Source organism: Rhinatrema bivittatum, chromosome 18 (genome assembly GCF_901001135.1).
Source record: "Rhinatrema bivittatum chromosome 18, aRhiBiv1.1, whole genome shotgun sequence".
In the NCBI taxonomy this organism is placed as follows: Eukaryota; Metazoa; Chordata; class Amphibia; order Gymnophiona; family Rhinatrematidae; genus Rhinatrema; species Rhinatrema bivittatum.
Window position 1 is genome coordinate 35,079,219 of NC_042632.1, and position 19,868 is coordinate 35,099,086.

The 19,868-nt window shown below is 42.0% G+C and overlaps 1 protein-coding gene across 1 annotated transcript in view; it reads right to left on the minus strand.

The window, feature by feature from the left end:
• Window positions 1–19,868, minus strand: part of CSF1R (colony stimulating factor 1 receptor) — an 87,101-nt gene that overhangs the window by 52,236 nt on the left and 14,997 nt on the right. Inside the window, exons 2-5 of the mRNA XM_029583559.1 lie at window positions 12,586–12,846; window positions 11,294–11,572; window positions 10,401–10,537; window positions 3,682–3,841 (exon numbers count right to left, since the gene is read on the minus strand). Coding sequence (XP_029439419.1) covers window positions 3,682–3,841; window positions 10,401–10,537; window positions 11,294–11,572; window positions 12,586–12,846 — 837 coding nt within the window. The remainder of the gene's footprint in view (window positions 1–3,681; window positions 3,842–10,400; window positions 10,538–11,293; window positions 11,573–12,585; window positions 12,847–19,868) is intronic.

The following is a 19,868-nucleotide window of genomic DNA, read 5'->3' on the forward strand; positions in this document are numbered from 1 at the left end:
AAGGACTCGGATGCTCTCAGATCTTCTCGTTCCCTCAGATTTGTCAAACTTGGAAAAAGTTATACTGTTTCAGCACTAAGGTGCTTTATCACTATCAAGCATTCCACTGGCCTCCTTGAGAATAATAATTCAGATATTCCAGTGCGAAAATATCTGAAAGGCGAGCCGATCCTCATGGATTTAATGAATATTTATGAAGAGAATAGCCCCAGGCAGGAGTTAATCTCTGATTACATTCCCACAGACCAGGCTTTATGAAGGCAATTTTCAAAAGATTTTTCCTGGGTAATTAAGTAGTTACCTGGTAGAATCAGATAAAATTTCCCCATCTGAACTGCAAAAGGGTGGGGGAAGAGCAGGGCTGGCAAAGGACATGTGGATTATTTTGTTTTGAAATCCCTGCACATGCTTTGTGGTACGGACTTTGCAAAATCTACAGATGGTAAAGTACCTTCAGCACTGCCGGCACTGGGATTTTGAAAGGAAAACTCTGTGGAGAGTTTCTCTTTGAAAATTTGCTTGCAGGTCCACGGGTACAAAGGCCCCCAAGCTCCAATTTAAAAGAATAATAATCTCTGAAGCAGAGTTCTGGAAAGAGGACATCTCTGATCTGGTGCGCTTTGTCAGGTGTAAATAAGTTTAAGAAAAACAAAACAGAACGCCTGCTCCCTGAGTCTCAGAAGGAAAGGGGACGAAGACTGACCAAGGGGGGGAGTTTGAAGCTCTGATTCCATTCCCCTAAGGGAGAGGTGGACATGTTATAGCCTTCATTTTTCCCAACCTGTCGCAGGTATTGGGGATGTGCTTTCATATTGAAACAACACAAAAATACCAAATGATATTCAATATTTCATTTCATGTCAATTTCCAAAATGAAATGACAGAAAAAAAAAAGAGAGACAAGCAATTTTTTTTTCTTTTTGGAGGGGTATTTTTAGCACACTATTTATTTATTTATTTAAAATTTTTATATACCGGCATTCATGTTACAATCACATCATGCCGGTTTACATATAACAGGGGTGTACAATGAACAATTGAGTAACCTAATTGGTGTGAAGAAAGCAGTTGACAAAATCAACAAGGTAAATAGAACTGGAGCGAAGAGAAGAAAAGGGAAGAAAAGAGAAGAAAAGAGAAGGGAAGAAAAGAAAGAGAGAAGAGAGAAGGGAAGAGAAGAGAAGGGAAGAGAAGAGAGAGAAGAGAGAAGAGAGAGAAGAGAGAAGGGAAGAAAGAAACGAGAGAGAAGAGAGAAGAGAAGAAAAGAGAAGGGAGAACAGAAAAGCCCAGAAGGAGGAAGAAAAGCCAAAGGGAAGAAAAGAGAAGAAAGAGAAGAAAAAAACCACAAAAAATGAAACGAAAACAAACAGAAAAAACCATCACAACCCTTCTCGCCCCCAAAAATAACGGTCAATAATGAAACAGGATTTTTCTTTGCATACCCCAAACAGGGATGAAGAGTTACCTGGAGAGATTTCTGCTTAACCCAGGTCCTAGAAGTGATGACAAATTCAGTGAACATTGTGGGCACTCAGGATAGTGATTTGAGGGAGCTCCTGACTTGTGTATATCAATGGATTTGAGGTGCAGACTTAAAGGTGAATTTTAAAAGCCGGGGGGGGGCCTCAAAATTAACAGACCCGCGAGAATGTAGGACATGCACGCGCCCACCGGATTTTAAAAGCCGCGTGCAAGTCCCGATGCACGAATATTTCACTTCCAACAAAAAAGGGTCGGAATGTGGGTGTGGCGTGGGCAGGGCCAAGAGGTAGCACACGAGTACCTACTCGCCTGGCCTTGTGCCCAGCTCTAGTGCCACGTAAATTTACTTCTGCTAATAAGGAGGTGTTAAGTGTTTACAGAAGTATTTCCGGGTATCGCTGAAGGTTTGAAGCGGGGGTCTGGGTTAAGTGTGTGTGTGGGCGGGGGGTGCAGGTTAATAAATCAGGGGGCATTCTGGAGGACCTAAGCTCTAGAACGGGTGAACTGGAGGATAAACCGGTGAATCTGGTAATGGCGTGCTCACGCGCCGGATATCAAATTCTCTCACTTACACGGCTGAAACTCGACTTAGGCTGCTGGGCATGCACAAGCTTAAAATCAGGGGCACATCTGGGCTACTTTATGACATGCGCACATGTTATAAAATTGCCACATACCTGGGCGCTCGCTGACCTAGATGCGTCTGTGTCCACCTGCACGTCCGTTTGAAAGTTACCGGCTTAGGCCTGGATTCTCTAATACCGCCGGGCTCCCACCGCAGGCCCTCCCACCGCTTTGATCCGGGGGGGGCGAAGCGGTGGGAGGGCCTGCGAAAGCCGGCAGCGATCACACCTCTGCGGTGGATCGCTGCCGGCTTTCGCACCCGATAGTGCCATCATAAAAGGTAGTGCTATTGGGCGCGAAATTGGCAGTGAAAAGGGTTCTTACCTTTTCACTGTCCGCGATGTCTTCACTGCCCCAACTCCTCCTGTTCTGGTCATGATGCCGCCCCGACTCCACCCCCATTTAGTGATCGCGTGCGATTGCGTTGGAAAATGACCCCCTTAGAAAACAGTTTTAGGCACTCCCTAGTAGCAGAGCGCAATGAGATAAAGGGCCATGGGAGATGCCAGGTAAAAGCAGCACATTGCCCACAATGATTTTTCTGGAGCCAAATCCATTACCACGTGGGGACTGGTTTTAGGTCCTCACTCAATAAATGATGCATTAAAGCCAGGAGGGACATGGGTCAAGCATGTCGTCATATTATCCTGGTGGGTGCCCTTCAGTAAATTAAACTATTACAAATAATCAGATGAATTTTCAAAGGAGTTACACGTGTAAATGCAATATTCTAGTGAGGCAATTTTCAGAAATACTGAGGAACTGCAGGTGGCACCAGTGTACATGAAGCAGTGTCAGTTTTACTTTCTCTGTCTCCATCTGCTGGCACAGATGAATAAACCCAGGAGTCTGGACTGATCCGGGTACGTACAGGGAACAGGTGAATTTTCAAAGGAGTTATACGTGTAAATGTAATATTCTATCATGGCAATTTTCAGCAATTTTCCATTGGCCTGCATTCACTGAATGCAGGCCAAACCTATTGACAATTCAGTGGCATACATTGTAGCAATTTTCAAAAGCCCAGTTACATGAGTAAAGAGCATTTATACATGTAAAACACAGTTTTAAGCGTGTAAATGCTTTTCAAAATTAATCCCAATGGTCCTCTCAGTTCTAGAGATCTATCCCTGAACTGAAAGTCTCTCACTGAATGAACAGTTTCAACTAATAAGACAATTAGATGCTATCTTCTAATTACTAGTAAACGGCTTGGTGGACAGAAGAGAATTTAATTTTTTATAATGTTATCAGGGGAAAATCAGGTACAGTATTTGCTTTTTTTTTTTTTTGCTGAATATCCTCTCTCAAATAGATCAAACTGCTGTAATCTTGTGCTACCAAGAGAGCCAGGGGCAAAGGTCAATGCCGATGCTGCTCCTTGACCAAGACTGTACTTGTTATCATATAGCTGAATGTAGCTGAGCCCCCCATTCATCACGAGGGAAAAATAGGCTGTCCTACCATAGAGTGCTGTTGTGAGAGTGGAACTTTCACCATCTACCCAGTATAAATTTAATAAAACCCGTAGGAAATCCCAATATTTTGAAATCCTGTCCTTAAGAAACTGCTTACCTACGACTCGCAGGAACGTTGAAATGGTAGTGGATCCACCTAGGTTTGTGCCAACGCAAGTGAAGTTGCCAGCATCAGTTTTATGTACTGCGGATATGATTAAGGTGGAGGTGGCGAACCACTGCAGGTTTTTATAATCAGCATTTTGTCTGATGGTAGCCTGCAGGTAGAAGAGTGTGTTCAGAGAATGCTTTGGATAAAATCACGGTTTCTAATAGCTACTGTATGTTCCAATGAAAACATCCAATGTACATGACTGAGGGATGTTTGCTCACAATGCTTAGACAAGCAATAATCTGGCCTATTCTAAATGGAAAAAACAACTTTAGATACTAGTAATCTTACAAATTGTAGATCGGTTTCAAATTTACCGTTTTTGGGAAAAAATCATTGCAAAAGCAATAACAATGCAATTTTTTAAAATGTTTTGGAAAGGGAGGGACTTAGGAAGGATCACAGTTCCGAAACAATTTTTGAAAGCATTAGTTGATGACTTGCATTATGATGTGGATACTGTTGGTCATGTACTGTTGATAAATCGCACGAGGAAACTAGGTTTTAGAGGATCAGCCCAGTGATAAATTTAGGATTTTGCCACCTCTCGGACAAGGAACAACAGAGTAGATCTAAGGCACAGCCTTCTTCGCTCTGCTCTCTCTCTCTGTTCCAGGCAGACTTCTTCCTATGATGTCCCTGAATGACAGGAGGAGAGAGGCTGAGCTAGGGAGTAGAGCAGATTTTCTTTGCTCCCTGCTGCGTTCTCTGGCCTCATCACTGCGGTGATCAAGAGGGGAGGGGATGGAATTGACAATAGAACAGTTTTGCTTGGGTCTATCCCTTCCAATCTCCTCCTGTTCTCTGCATTAAGAGGGGATTTGCTGGAGTACAAAGCAAAAAAAAAGATGTTCCGTGCTGAATGAGATGCAGTAAATCAAATGGGAAGCAGCAAATCTTTAGCTGGCTTGTTGCCCCCCAGAATTTTGCCGGCCTAGAGTGCCTATTGGCAAATTCAGGCCTGGGTCAGCCTTATCATGGCTGCAATATTTCCAAGAGAACAGGACATAAAAATCTTTTTACTGGGAAATGCTTTTCTTACTTCAAAACTGCTAAAATGTGGGGTTGTCACATAGATCTATAATTATTCTCTCCACTTTTCAATGGCCAGGTGATTTGTGAATGTGGGATTTGATTCCATTCATATGCAGATGACATTTAACTGTATCTGTATGACTTTAGATCATAACTCTGAGAAACCAATTACTAAATGAAATGCTTGCCTACTTAGTTGGTAAATGGTTAAAAATCTAATAAGCTTAAATTGAACCCAACTAAAACTGAGGTTCTCTAGATGAGTAAACTGTGAATCCATAAATATATTTATTATCTGAAGTTGATTTGTCATTGGAAGGGACAACCTTGTCTTTCTCCAACAACGAAGACAGTCTTGGAATCTTATCCAAACTCTCTATGGAGCTGCTGTCCAGACAGGGATAAAGGTTGCCTATTTTTGGCTCTTTTGGACTTTTTTGATAGCTTAGTATATACTTTTGTTCTGTCTCACCTGGATATATTACTGCAACTCTTTTGATATTCAGTTGCCTCAGAAACAGGGGTGGTTCTATCATTAGGCAGGGCAAGGTAGCTGCTTCAGTTGGAAAAATTTAGAGGTTGCAAAAAGTGCCTCCCTGCTCCCCCCCAACCCCCTCCCCCCCCCCCCCCCCCACCTCTGGCTGCATCATATTTGTGGTAAACATTTCTAGTTGCTCTTGTTTATTGTTGCTGAGGGTCTAAAAGTAATCTCCAAAGAGAGTAAACATAAAACTACATAATTCATAGATTTATAGATATAGATATAGGAAGATAAACAGTTACAGCGCCCTATGGTATGGGTGGTCATTTCCGGGGTTCCTGGCGTTTTCGTCCCTACAGAGGGATGACCTTTCAGCGGACTAGGCCTTTTGGTAGGTCTCAGTCCTTTCATCCCTGGCAGTCCAAGAGAGGAACTGGCTAGGGTGGTGGACCTTCCAGAGTTTCCCCATGAAGGTTTGCTGACCCATCTTCTGGAACAGGAAATAGGGGGACATCTCTCTCTCTTATCTGAAGTGGGTTGAGATCATGTCAAACCAGTGGGTCCTGGAAGTGATACAAAGGGTATGCTCTGGAATTTCACAGTATTTCTTGGGAAGTGTTCATGGTGCCCCTTTGCCACTCCCTGCAGAATAAGCAGGCAATGGAGTTCACGCTTCAAAGGCTCCTCAGACTATGGTTCCATTGCCCACGTCTCCAGAAAGTATGAGGCAATATTCCATTTATTTTGTTGAGCCCAAGCAGGACTCCTAATCTCATCCCATCTTGAATTTCAAGAGAGTCAACTGTCACCTGAAGGTGACTCTTTCGAATGGAAACCTTACGCTTTGTAATAATGGTGGTGCAATCTGGAATTTCTGACCATCTTGGAGCTGTCAGAAGCTTACCTTCATATTCCCATCCGATTGGAACACCAATGCTTTGCAGTGTTGGGGCACCATTATCAGTTTCAGGCGCTGTCTTATGGTTTTGCCACCGCTCCCAGGACATTTTCTAAGATTATGTTGGTGGTAGTGGTGACCTTGCAAAAAGAAGGAATCCTGGTATACCTGTATTTGGATGACTTGCTGATTTTAGCCAAGTCTCTGGAAGAGAGCCGCCTGGTGGGATTAAGGTCATGCAGGAAGAGTCGTATAATGAATGGGTGAACCCAGTCCCAGAGGGTCTGTGGGGACTTCCTAAGGCATTTCCTTTGTTCAAGAAGGTGGAGAAGTTAGTGAATCGGGTAAGGGAGTCTCCTGAGGCATACCTGAAGGCAGCCTGGGCTATGTCTAAGCTATATCCCTTGCATGAACAAACCTTGGAAGATTCCCAAGGTGGATGCGTCTTAGGGATGATAGCAGAGTCCACTCAGGATGCCCAGGATGGGGGTTAAAGGAACCTTCTTTCTTATGTACGACGAAATAGATGGAATAACGCCCCATAATATTTTCTTGGGCGCAGGTACTGGGATTATAGCCCTCATCCTGAGGAGCCTTAACCAGGGTTGTCTCCACTGCTTGCTTCCAGTGCTGGGAGTGGCAGGGAGATATCATGAATATGTCCTGAGGAGTGCTGCAAAATTTCAGCACATATCCTTCTCGTAACGGTGGTTACTACCCCAAACCAAATAAGCCTGATACTTCACTTTCAATGCATATCCAGCATAGCTCTCTGCTTCAACGGCAGGGAAGAAAGTCTGATACTTCACTTTCAATGCATATCCAGCATAACTCTCTGCTTCAACGGCAGGGGGAATGAAGAACAACCAACAAGGACTGAATTACATAGTCTGGGTAAACAAATAAGCATTGGTGTAGCTTGCTTATTGCGGCGGTTACTACCCCTATCTAATTAAGCTAGATATTTCACTTAGATGCAGCTCTATCACTGCTCTCTACATTAATGGTGGGGGTGGAAGGGAAATAGAACCAAAAGGTTACTAAGAGCCAAGAGTAACAGATAAGTATGAGAAAAAAAAAGTGTGAAACTTGCTGGGCAGACTGGATGGTGGTTTTCTTCTGCCGTCATTTCTATGTTTCTATATGTTTCTATATTATAATCTAAAAGAATAAGGTGAGACATTTCATACTTTCAAGCAACAAGTAAGCAAGCAGATAGGACAACAAACAGGGATTTTGAATGTGCAGGTGCAAGTTAGCTTCCACAGGCTAATTTTACTTGCAGGACAGTTGAGGAAAAGGCAGGTCTTTCTCATTTCTTTCAACAGGTACCAGAAGCTCCCAGCAACTGAAGGATGGATGGGAAATATGCAGCCCTTGAAGTGGAGGAAGAGAAACTATCCCAGGATGAGGAAGAACCAAAATATGCAAACCCCAGACCTGTTGTTCTGGGAGGTGTGCTATCTGCTGGGTGCCAAAATCCAAGACATTATGAATAGATTGCCAAAACTTCTCAAGCCTACTATCTGATGCTGCTCATCCATGTTGGCTTGAATGATACTGCTAGGTACCAGAGAGATAAGGGCAATGGAGGCCTTGGATGCTTCCCATAGACAACTTGGAAGGGAGAGGTCCCAGTGGCAAAATGAACATGGGAATTGTGTGAAAACTCTGCCCATGACAGTAGTGTGGACCAGTCATCATGACGTTGCATATAGGGAAAAATAACCCTTGCTGTAGTTACACGATGTTAGGTTCCTTATTAGGAGCTACCACCCAGGAAAGAGATCTAGGCATCATAGTGGGTAATACTTTAAAATCGTCGGCTCAGTGTGAAGGGAATGGTTAATAAAACGGAAAATGGTTAATCGTCGGCTCAGTGGGAAGGGAATGGTTAATAAAACGGAAAATGTCATAATGCCTCTATATCGCTGCATGGTGAGACCACACCTTGAATATTGTGTACAATTCTGGTCGCCACATCTCAAAAAAGATATAGTTGCGATGGAGAAGGTACAGAGAAGGGCAACGAAAATGATAAAGGGGATGGAACAGCTCCCCTATGAGGAAAGGCTGAAGAGGTTAGGGCTGTTCAGCTTGGAGAAGAGACGGCTGAGGGGGGGATATGATACAGGTCTTTAAGATCCTGAGAGGTCTTGAACAAGTAGATATGAATTGGTTATTTACACTTTCGAATAATAGAAGGACTAGGGGGCATTCCACAAAGTTAGCAAGTAGCACATTTAAGACTAATCGGAGAAAATTCTTTTTCACTCAACGCACAATAAAGCTCTGGAATTTGTTGCCAGAGGATGTGGTTAAGAACATAAGAACATGCCATACTGGGTCAGACCAAGGGTCCATCAAGCCCAGCATCCTGTTTCCAACAGTGGCCAATCCAGGCCATAAGAACCTGGCAAATACCCAAAACCTGTCTATTCCATGTTACTGTTGCTAGTGTAGCAGTTAGTGTAGATGGGTTCAAAAAAGGTTTGGATAAGTTCTTGGAGGAGAAGTCCATTAATGGCTATTAATCAAGTTTACTTAGGGAATAGCCACTGCTATTAATTGCATCAGTAGCATGGGATCTTCTTAGTGTTTGGGTAATTGCTAGGCTCTTGTGGCCTTGTTTGGCCTCTGTTGGAAACAGGATGCTGGGCTTGATGGACCCATGGTCTGACCCAGCATGGCAATTTCTTATGTTCTTATGACTTCATGGCTCTGGGAGAGAGGGTAAAACAGATAGGTGCACGTTTTCTATTCTCTTCCAGATCAAAGATAAAGGCCCAGACAGGTAAGCTCACATTCTAGAGATGAATGAATGTCTGCATAGATGGTGTTGACAAGAGCGTTTCAGTTTCCTGGACCATAGGATGAAGTTTCAGGGACTGCTGAGCAGAGATGGGATCTACCTGTTAAAGAAGAGGCATGGTGTCTTCCAACACACTGGCAAACTTATTAAGGAGGGCTTTAAAATATGATTGTCGGGGGTATGTGAACAAAACCCTAAGGTAAGTAAAACATTAAGAGCCCAATATTAAACACAGGTTATGTTCAGCGGCTGCTAGATAGTTGGATAAGTCACTTATCTGGCTAACCAGCTAACTGGGTTAGAAACTGGTTGAAAGGGAGACGACAAAGGGTAATGGCAAATGGAATTCATTCCAAGGTGTGTGTAGGGGGAGGAGGGGGTACTAGTGTTATGCCTCAGGAATTGGTGCTTGGACTGGTTCTTTTCAACATTTTTGTCAGCAACATTGTGGAAGGATTGTCTGGAAAGGTTTGCAATAGGGTAGACAGCCAAGAAGGTGTATAACATGTGATGAGGGGTCTAGTGAAGCTCGAGACGTAGTCTAGGGTCTTGAAGCTAAGATTTAATTCCAAAATTTTTTTAAAAAAATGCAGAGTTATGCATTTAGGATACAAAAACCCAAGGGAGAGGTACAGTATTGGAGGTGAAATTCTTCTGAGCACAAAAGAAGAGCATGATATGGGGGTGCTTGTATCTGATGATCTTAAGGTAACCAAACAAGTGGATAAAGTAATGCCAAAAACCAGAAAGATGCTTGGCTGCATAGGAAGAGGAATAGTCAGCAGAAAAAGGTGATATTGCCCCTGTATAGGTCCCTGGTGAGACCTCACTTAGAATACTGTGTACAGTTCTGGAGACCTCACCTTGAAAAGGATATAGTCGAGCCAGAGAGTGGTTACTAAAATGGTCACTGGTCTTTGTTCTGAAGTATATGGGGGATAGATGTAAAGATCTAAACATGTATCCCCCTAGAGGAAAGGCGAGATATGATAGAGACGTATAAAATAGCTCCAAGGTATCCATGCACTTGATGCAGATCTCTTTCAAAGGAAAGGAGGCTCTAGAACGAGGGGTCATGGGATGAGGGTGAAAGGGAGTAGTCTCAGAAGTAATGTTAGGAAATATTTCTTTACAGAGAGGGTAGTGGAGGCATGGAACAGCCTCTAAGAGGTGGATACAAAAACAGTATCTGAATTCAAGGAAGCACTGAATAAACAGTACCCAGGGAATCTCTGAGTGGGTGATGGGAATTGTAAAGCTAAAGTAGTTGGGTGGATGGGTAGACCAGGCAGGCCATTTGATCTTTCTCTGCCACCACGTGTCTATATTTCTTTGTTTCTAATGTTGCATGTTTGTTTGAAGACCCTGTACCATTATTAAGTCTACTCAAAACACAGAAAATTAAAGAGAGCTGAAGAAGCCATCATCATAGAAGTTACATTTCCTGCTGGATGTTTCCATTCTACTGAGTTCTTGATCTCGGAACTGGTCACCGTACAGCTGATCTCGAAAGGCTCGCCCTGTATTCGCACATGGTCTTTACGGTCCAACGTGATGGAGGGAGGCTTCAGATGTGCTAAACAAATGACAAAAAGGTAGTTGTAGTACCTCCTTCCTACAGTTCAACAGTAAAAGCTTTTGCAGTCTTCACTGCCCAGTGCCATGATAGTCCATCATTTTACAAACAGTTAATATATTATAGCTGTGTCCATGTTCACATTTTTCATTCTTGGGGGAAGTTTTCATTTTCTTTTTGCTTTTTTTAAATTTCATTTCAGATTTTTGCTTCTTATTTTTTTTTCAGAGAGTGAGCAATATTTACAAAGTGTGAGCTACAATGTTTTAATGCATGCTAGCTAAAAAAACAAAATTAAATGACCCCCCCCCTTCTGCCTGAAATTTTAGTTTTTTTGGTATTGTTTGGTTTCTAGAACAAAATGGCATATCACTGATATTTCTTTTGTTGATTCACATGATTGCACATTCCTAGCACGTTACAGTATCACTACCTCCTTGTTTCCTCCATCAGCTCCACAGTCACTACCAATACCATCAAGAACTGGCTTTCATAATTATCATCAGCATTATTATTTTCACTAGCCGTACTATATTTCTACCCATTACCAGACTGACACGTCTTCATAATCAGTATGCTAAACATTCATTTGTACAGGACACATTTTCGTTATCTTTCCATGCGTCACTTGAACCACTACCGGTTTCATAACACTTCCCCTGCACTATCTGGGACAATGATACGCATTGCCTATATCTAATCCAGTGGTTAGGAAGGAACTGCACAGAATTCACCCAGTCAAGCTGACTCTCTTACCCTTTGAAACCTTCAGTGTGACTGTGCTTGATGGTTTATTTGCACCGTTTACCAAAGCCTGACAATAATAATCTCCCGCTTGATGCATCTGCACATTGTGGATAGTTATTCCCTTCTGAGCATGGTAGGATGTGGTTTCTGGTGGGACTGGAGAGCCAGATGTGCGCATGAGAGAAACCTGTGAAATTGATGGGTCAGTTATTAGACATGGGATGCTGGCATTCCGTCCTTCAGTGTACCTCACTCTCCAGGAAGGCGTATACCAGATTTCCTCCGGATCTATTAATGAAAAAAAAAAAAAAGTATATGAGATTATAGCCAATGAAACTCATACTAATTATTTTTAAACCTAGTGTTTTGAAATACATTTAAAGATCAAAAAGTGCACAGAGAAATTTGTGGTAAGGAATATTTGTAATTAGAGCAAACCAATTTACAACACAGTCCTGTACATAACTACGGTATTCTGACTGTACGTGACATGCACTCATTAACTGTAACCTTCTGGTGTCTCTTGGTGACCTCTTGATCTTCACTGTATTAGGAAGTCCTCTTAAACACTTATTGCATTCATATGTTGCACATATCCACTTTCCTCCAGCAGATACTCCAGAGATGTTGCATTAACAACCTCTCAAGGGAATAGATCCCATAATGTAATCAGTACAATGGCTGGAAAGAATCTTTCAAAACTATATTCAGGGGAACTGAATCTAAACCATGGCACACTTGTTCATCCAGCCTTGCAAACTGGTCTTACTGAGACAAATTCAGTCAAGTTGTATGATAAAGGCAAGCTAGGAGCATGGCACCCAGTATATTAATGAAGATTGATCAGTGTCATTTTTACTTTATCATGTTTATGATTTGTTGGTCTTATATGTTATTTTTCAACATGATATATGTTTTATGATTGTGCACCGCCTCAATCAATTTTATTGAAAAGAGGCGGAATATAAATATGTTAAATATATTAATTAATTAATTAATTAATTAAGCAACTTCAAAATACAAATGAATGCAGTATATGAAAGCAAACGAATTTGGACACGTTTCTGGAGGACAGGTCCATTGACAATTATTAGCCTGGTGGACATGGAGAGTCAAACATCTTGGATCTGGGAGGGGATAGCAGGGATGGGATCTTCCCGATGCTGCCAGATAATCTGTATTGGCCACTCCTGGAGACAGGATGTAGGCTCGGTGAACCTCTGGTCTGACCCAGCATGGCATTTTCTTAAGCAAAAAGATGTTTTTTATGGCCTACAAAGGATATGCAATGTTTCCATTACCTTTCACGTAGACATGTATACTTTTATTTTCCAGATCGTTGTTATTGGTGTACCCACACTCATAAGTGCCTGTGTTAGAGTAAACGGCTTGCTTAATAATTACACTGCTGTTCCGGCCCATGGTAATCATCGCATTTCGTGGCATGGGTTTTGGCTCAAGCCATGTCACATTATACTTCCCCCAGCAGTGCAAATTTACTGGCTCTCCTTTGTTCACGACAAGTTCACCCACAGCAGGGTCAATCATTGGAGATCCCAACCCTAGAAAAAGAAGAAAGGATAGCTAAGCCAGATATCCAGCATGCCACATTGCCTTGCTTTAAAAGAGAGAGACTAACAACACTGGTTACAAATGTTATTGAAGAGGAGTAAGTAGTGCAGGGCTTCCCAAACTGTGGATCGGGACCCTATATGAGGTCACAAAACCTTCAGCTGGGGTCACAAGTGCCTCAAATGGCAGTCCTTTTCAGGTGCCAGCAGCATCAGCAAAGGAAGTCAGCAAAGGGGCCTGTAAGCCATCATTTATTTATTTATTTGGAAGCGCTTCATACCCACCCTTCCTATGTTCAGAGCAGGATACAAAATGAAACATATAGACAATAGAGGGGAGGGAAAAGCAATGCAAATCATGGGGGGGGGGGGGGGGGGGGGGGGGGGACAAGCAGCAAGGGAGTGGGTTCAGAAGTGCCAGGGGGTCATAGGAGAGGAGAGTAGAAAACTAAGTAGTTTCCCCTGCAGGGGGACAAGTTGAGGGTGGTCCGTTGTCATCTTGGTTCGTGAATTCTCTCTTGAAGAGGAAAGTTTTTAGGGCTTTTTTGAAGAAAGTTCTTTCTTGGAGACATCTTATTGTCTCCGAGACAATAAGATGTCTCCGAGAAAGCGTGGTCTCTGGTTTCCATTAGGTATGTGAGTTTTGTGGGTGGAGCATCTAATAGCATCTGGTTAGATGATCTGAGCTTTCGAGTGGGGGCATGGATTCTTATTGTTGAGGAGAGCCATGGGGAGTTTAAGTTGTGGATCAAGGAGTGGATGATCATAGCCAGCATTTGGAAGGAGATAGGGAGCAAGTGAAGAGATTTTAGAATAGGAGAGATGTGGTCTCGCATGTGAGTGCCAGTAAGGAGTCTTGCTGCTGAGTTTTGTATGATCTGTAGTGGACGGGTGGTATATAGAGGTAGGCCTATCAGGAGAGAGTTACAGTAATCTATCCCTGAGAATAGTAGGGATTGAAGGATAGATCTGAAATCCGAATATTCATTGAGAGGTTTAAGATGGTGCAGCAAACAGTTTGTGGAAGGTATTTCTTATATGGTTATGCATGGAGAGAGAGGGGTCAATAGTGACTCCCAGGTTCCATACACTTTGGGTGATGGGGATGAGATGGGAATCAAAAGTGATATGGTTGGGAGTATTGTTGACTGGATAGCATGATAAAATGATGATTTCTGTTTTAGATGTGTTGAGCACTAATTTATTACTGTGTAGCCATTTTTGGATCATTATAAGACAGTTGTTGAAGAAATATTCAGTCAGGGCCCATGTTTCATTGAGAGATAACAAATTGAAATCGTCAGTTCAGTGTGCTGTGGTAGTCAAAAAAGCAAACAGAATGTTGGGAATTATTAGAAAGGGAATGGTGAATAAAACGGAAAATGTCATAATGCCTCTGTTTCGCTCCATGGTGAGACTGCACCTTGAATACTGTGTACAATTCTGGTCGCCACATCTCAAAAAAGATATAATTGCAATGGAGAAGGTACAGAGAAGGGCTACCAAAATGATAAGGGGAATGGAACAGCTCCCCTATGAGGAAAGACTAAAGAGGTTAGGACTTTTCAGCTTGGAGAAGAGACGGCTGAGGGAGGATATGATAGAGGTGTTTAAAATCATGAGAGGTCTAGAACGGGTAGATGTTCTAGATAATACATCTACATAATAACGCATCTACAGCCACCACCTCATGGTGCAACATCACCAAAAAGATCGCAGACATTACCTGCCCTTCCATCACAAAAGTAGTACAACCACAAAAGTAGTACAACCTTCGCCAGACAACAGGAAACCCTGGTTCACCCCAGAACTGAAGCTGCTTAAACAAGAGCTAAGAAATAAAGAACACACTTGGAGGAGAAACCCATCCCCCACAACATTAGCTATTTATAAAACCTCCCTCAATGCTTATAGGATCACCATACTGAGAACAAAGAGAGATTTTTTCTCAAAAAAAAATACATCATTTCATATTTGATTCAAAAGCACTTTTTCTCCTACGTTTCAGCTCTCACTAAACCATCACCTCCTACCATTCCTGATGATCAAGCACTCAACAAAGCATCAGAACTAGCAGAATACTTTAAGGATAAAATTGACAAACTGACTATCTCTTTCTCATCATCTTTTTCATATCCCTCTTTCCCTCACATTACCTCACCTCAACTAAATACAACGCTGGAAACTTTCGAGACCACTTCAGCACTTGAGATAGAAAAACATACTTAAAAAAATGAAACCGTCATCTCATCCCTTAGACACAATTCCTACTAACCTTCTCATCGCAATAAGAAACTCCATATCAAAACCAATTGCAGACATCATTAACTGCTCTCTCTCCCAGGGTCCTAGTTCCTGACCAACTTAAAATTAGCCATTCTCAAACCTCTACTTAAAAAACCTAACCTTCCACCACAGATCCAGCTAACTTCCGCCCAATAGCTAATCTGCCATTGATCGCCAAATATTGGAAAAGATAGTCAATAAACACTATCTGAATATTTGGAAGAAAACAACATTCTTGTATCTTCCCAGTATGGCTTTCGGAAATCGTTAAGCACTGAATCTCTCCTTATCTCTCTTACCGATTCTATTCTATCTAATATTGGACAAAAAACAACCACATCTTTTGAATACTACAGTAGATCTCTCTGCAGCCTTTGACACTGTCAACCATTCATCTCTATTAAAATGTCTGGCAGATATAGGCATTAAAGGAACAGTCTTCAGCTGGTTCAATCCTTCCTAGCAAATAGACAATTCAAAGTAAAGATTAACAACAAAGAATCACAAACCGATCCCTTCCAACCGGGGGGTCCCTCAGGGTTCCTCCCTTTCCCCTACCCTCTTCAACATTTACCCTCTTACCTCTATGTCATCTACTTACTAAACTAAACCTAACTCACTATCTCTACGCGGATGACATCCAGATACTCATCCCAATCTCAGAATCCTTACAAAAAACCTTGGCTCACTGGAACAATTGTTTGCAACAGATCAATCATCTTCTCTCCAGCCTTTGCCTCATTCTTAACAACAACAAAACTGAGATCCTAATCATCAATCAAGACATCAACATCAAACTTCTAAACCCAGCTGACCTACTCAACTCATCCACTCCCATATTGAATCACTCACCACATGTTCGAGATCTAGGTATCATGCTAGACAATCAGCTCAATTTTAAAAAATTCATAAGCACAACCACCAAGACTGTTTTTATAAGTTACAAGTCTTAAAAAAAATTGAAGCCTCTTCTTTATTTCAACGATTTTCGGATGGTCCTACAAGCCATTATTCTATCAAAAGTCGACTATTGCAATTCGCTTCTCTTTGGCCTTCCATATTCATCCATCAAACCCCTCCAAATGCTACAGAACTCTGCAGCCAGAATCCTTACCAATACGAATAAAAGAGATCACATCACCCCCCATTCTCAAGCTCCTCCACTGGCTGCCTATAAAGCAAAGGATCCTATATAAAGTACTCACCGTAATTCATAAATCCATTCACAATATCTCTCCTCTTCAATTATGTAACCAACTATGCCCTCACTCCTCCTCTAGACCCATCAGAGGAGCATATAAAGGCACACTCTATGTACCTTCAACAAAATCCTCGCATCATAAACGTGCCATATCTACAGCAGGCCCCATTCAATGGAATGCGCTCCCACCAGACATTCGGCTTGAGTTCTGCCACTCTTCATTCAAAAAAAAACTTAAAACCTGGCTCTTTAGCCAAGCTTTTCCAGGACCATGATCATCATTTTTTTCCCCTCCAACCAGCAAGAACATATCTTCTTCACAAACCCCCCATTTTCCATACCACTACCTACTTCGGTATCTAATCTCTTGCTGCAGGACACTTGAGACTTTCTCACTTATACGTTATAATTTTTATGCTCAATAAGACCTGTCAACTTAATTGTTTAAAGTCTTTTTTTTTTTTTTTCTCTCCTTTATCTTTGGTCATCAATGTTACAACGTTATTGTTAAATTTTGAACTTATGTACACTGTTCCAAGTTTCATAACCTTGTTCTATGTAATGCCTTTTGGCAATTTTCATGTTCTGTTTCAATGTAAACCGATGTGATCTTTATTTCATATAGGAACACCGGTATATAAAAATCTAAAAATAATAATAATAATAATAGAAAGACTAGGGGGCACTCCATAGAGTTAGCTTGTGGCACATTTAAAACTAATCGGAGAAAGTTCTTTTTCACTCAATGCACAATTAAACTCTGGAATTTGTTGCCTGAGGATGTTAGTGCAGTTAGTATAGCTGTGTTTAAAAAGGATTGGATAAGTTCTTGGAGGAGAAGTCCATTACCTGCTATTAATTAAGTTGACTTAGAAATTAGCCACTGCTATTACTAGCATCGGTAACATGGAATAGGCTTAGTTTTTGGGGTACTTGCCAGGTTCTTATGGCCTGGATTGGCCACAGTTGGAAACAGGATGCTGGGCTTCATGGACCCTTGGTCTGACCCAGAATGGCATGTTCTTATGTTCTTAGAGAAAAAGAATTGAATATTGTCTGCATATATTTTATAGTGTACTCTGAGGTCCTCAAGGGTGAGGAGGTAGAGGAGTCAATTTAGACTTGCTGTGTTCTGTTGCTAAGATATGATGAGAACCACTCCAGCACTGTACCAGTTATTCTAAAGGTGCATAGCGTAGAGAGTAGGATGGAGTGATTAACAGTGTCGAATGCAGTGGAAATGTCAAGTAGACATAGGAGGAATGAGGAGCCATCGTCAAATCAGCATGTCACTGTATCAAGGCTAGATAGCAGTAGTAGTTCAGTGCTATGATGCTTCTTGAAAGTGAATTGGTATTGGTTGAGGATATTATTTGAATCAACAATCAGAATTGGTGGAGGACTGCAGTTTCTAGTCCTTTGGCCATGAAAGATTGGATGGATATCAGGCATTAATTGGAGGTGATGGTTGAATCCGGTGCTGGTTTTTAGATTATGGGTTGAACTGAGGCTTGTTTTACAGTATCTGGGATGATGCTATGTTGTAGTGATGAGTTTATAAATTTAGTGACAAACAGAGCGATATCTAGTTTGATCAGTTTGAGAAGGAATGTATGGCATGGGTTAAGGGAGTTGGATGATGGTTTCAGGTTGTCGATGATCTTTGTGGTCTCCGATATTGTGATGTCTTCAAAGTGTTCCCAGGTTGTGCCTTGAAATTCTGGATCACTGTTGGCTTCACCAGGGTGGAATTATTGAAAGTGCTAATAATATTTGCTGTTTTGTTGATAAAGTGAGTGGTGAATGTCTCAGCAATCCTCATCCCCAGGATGATGGGAGGAAGTGTAGAAGAGGTCGAGCTTGGGTTGATTATATTCTTTATAGAGGTATATAGATCTCTGGGGTTGTTCCATTAGGCTGTCAGTTTTTTGTAGATGTAGGAATTCTTTGCAGCGGTGATGACCTCTTGATATAATGTCAGGTTATCAAAGTAAGGAATTTTATTTGTCTGAGATGGGTCTTTTCTCCATTTTCCTCCATATTTTCTTAGCTCACATTTTGGGTTTGGAGTGTAGTGTTGTACCATTGTGTGGATTTTGTTCTTTTTGTTGAATGTGGTTTCAGAGGGGCAAGTTTGTCAAGTGTAGATGTAAGGGTGAAGTTCCAGTGTTTTAATAGTTCTTCACGTGAGTTACAGGAGATGTTGTTTAGAGTCGGAATGAGGTTGGATGCAAGGGACATTGGATTTATATGACCTCATTTCAAGGTTGTGGTACTGTTTCCATTGGAGATTTGGTTGCAGGATTTGGGTTTGAGGGCGAAGTTGATAAGGAAGTGGTTACTCCAGGGAATTTCTGATATGTTTATGCTCAAATCATTTATGTGAAAGCCGGAGGAGTTATAAATACTAGGTCCAGGTAATTGCCTTTCTTGTAGGTGGGGACAGAGATAATTTGCTTCCAGCCGCATGAAAGAAGGATATCGAACATAATGTTGGTGGGAGTTGAAAATGTGAGGCTGGTGAGTGGAGGTTGAAGTCGCCTAGGATTATGGTTGATGTTGGATTCAAGTTTAGATTGAGGATTGCTTTGCACAGGGGGAGAGAGTTTTTGGCAAGGAGACCAGAAGGGCTGTAGGTCAGACAGAAGTTTATCGGTTTGGATTTTAGATATAGCAACTCAAATGGGGCAGGGGTAGAGATATCTACCATGGTAAATTTCAGGGATTTAAAGAATATAGCCAGACTGCTCCTCTATGTTCTATTCTAGGTCTATGAAAATATGAGAAGTTATGTGGGAAGCAAAGGTTAAAAATCGGGGTATCATAATCTTTCAACCAGGTTTTGGTGATACATAAACAGTCATTTGCTCTGGAGGCAAGGAGGTCATAGATGAGGGTGGATTTTTTTCATAATAGATTATGCATTAATGAATATAAAGAATAGGGTGGTAGTAGTGAAGAGGATAGAATGCATGCTGGTTAATTGAATGTTGGTAAGAGTTCTGGTTTGTGGAGCATAGAGCTGTCATCGGATGGTACCTCCACAGTAGCGACCTTGCCTGTGATTATGGAGATAGGGAAGTGTGAGTGTGAGTGTAGTGAGATGGATGATAGAGTGTACTTACAGCTTTCCATAGTGTAGATGGTTGTATAGGTCCAAGACATGAAAGAAGGGGCACACGAAGGGGCAGGCTCCTTTGTTGCACTCTTTCATGAGCGAGCACCTCTGGTGTTGCAGCCGCAGGATTAGTGGTCAGCGGTAGGCGGGTCAGACGAGAGTCTCCGGCAGCTTCCTCTCTCCATTGCTTGTTCTGGTGGGGGAGGGCAGCACTCATAGGCCCTGCAGTGGTACAAGTTTCTGTGGTAATAGGAAGTCCTGCAAAAATTGGGATCACGGCTTCTGCAGGGCCTGTGAGCTTGCATTAGCCCATAGGTTCTTTGCTGATTTTCATCAGTAATGCTTCTGCTGCTTGCAGATCACCCTCAGGCTTGGGACCAGGCAAGAGAGGAGGGAAAAGCTGAGTGT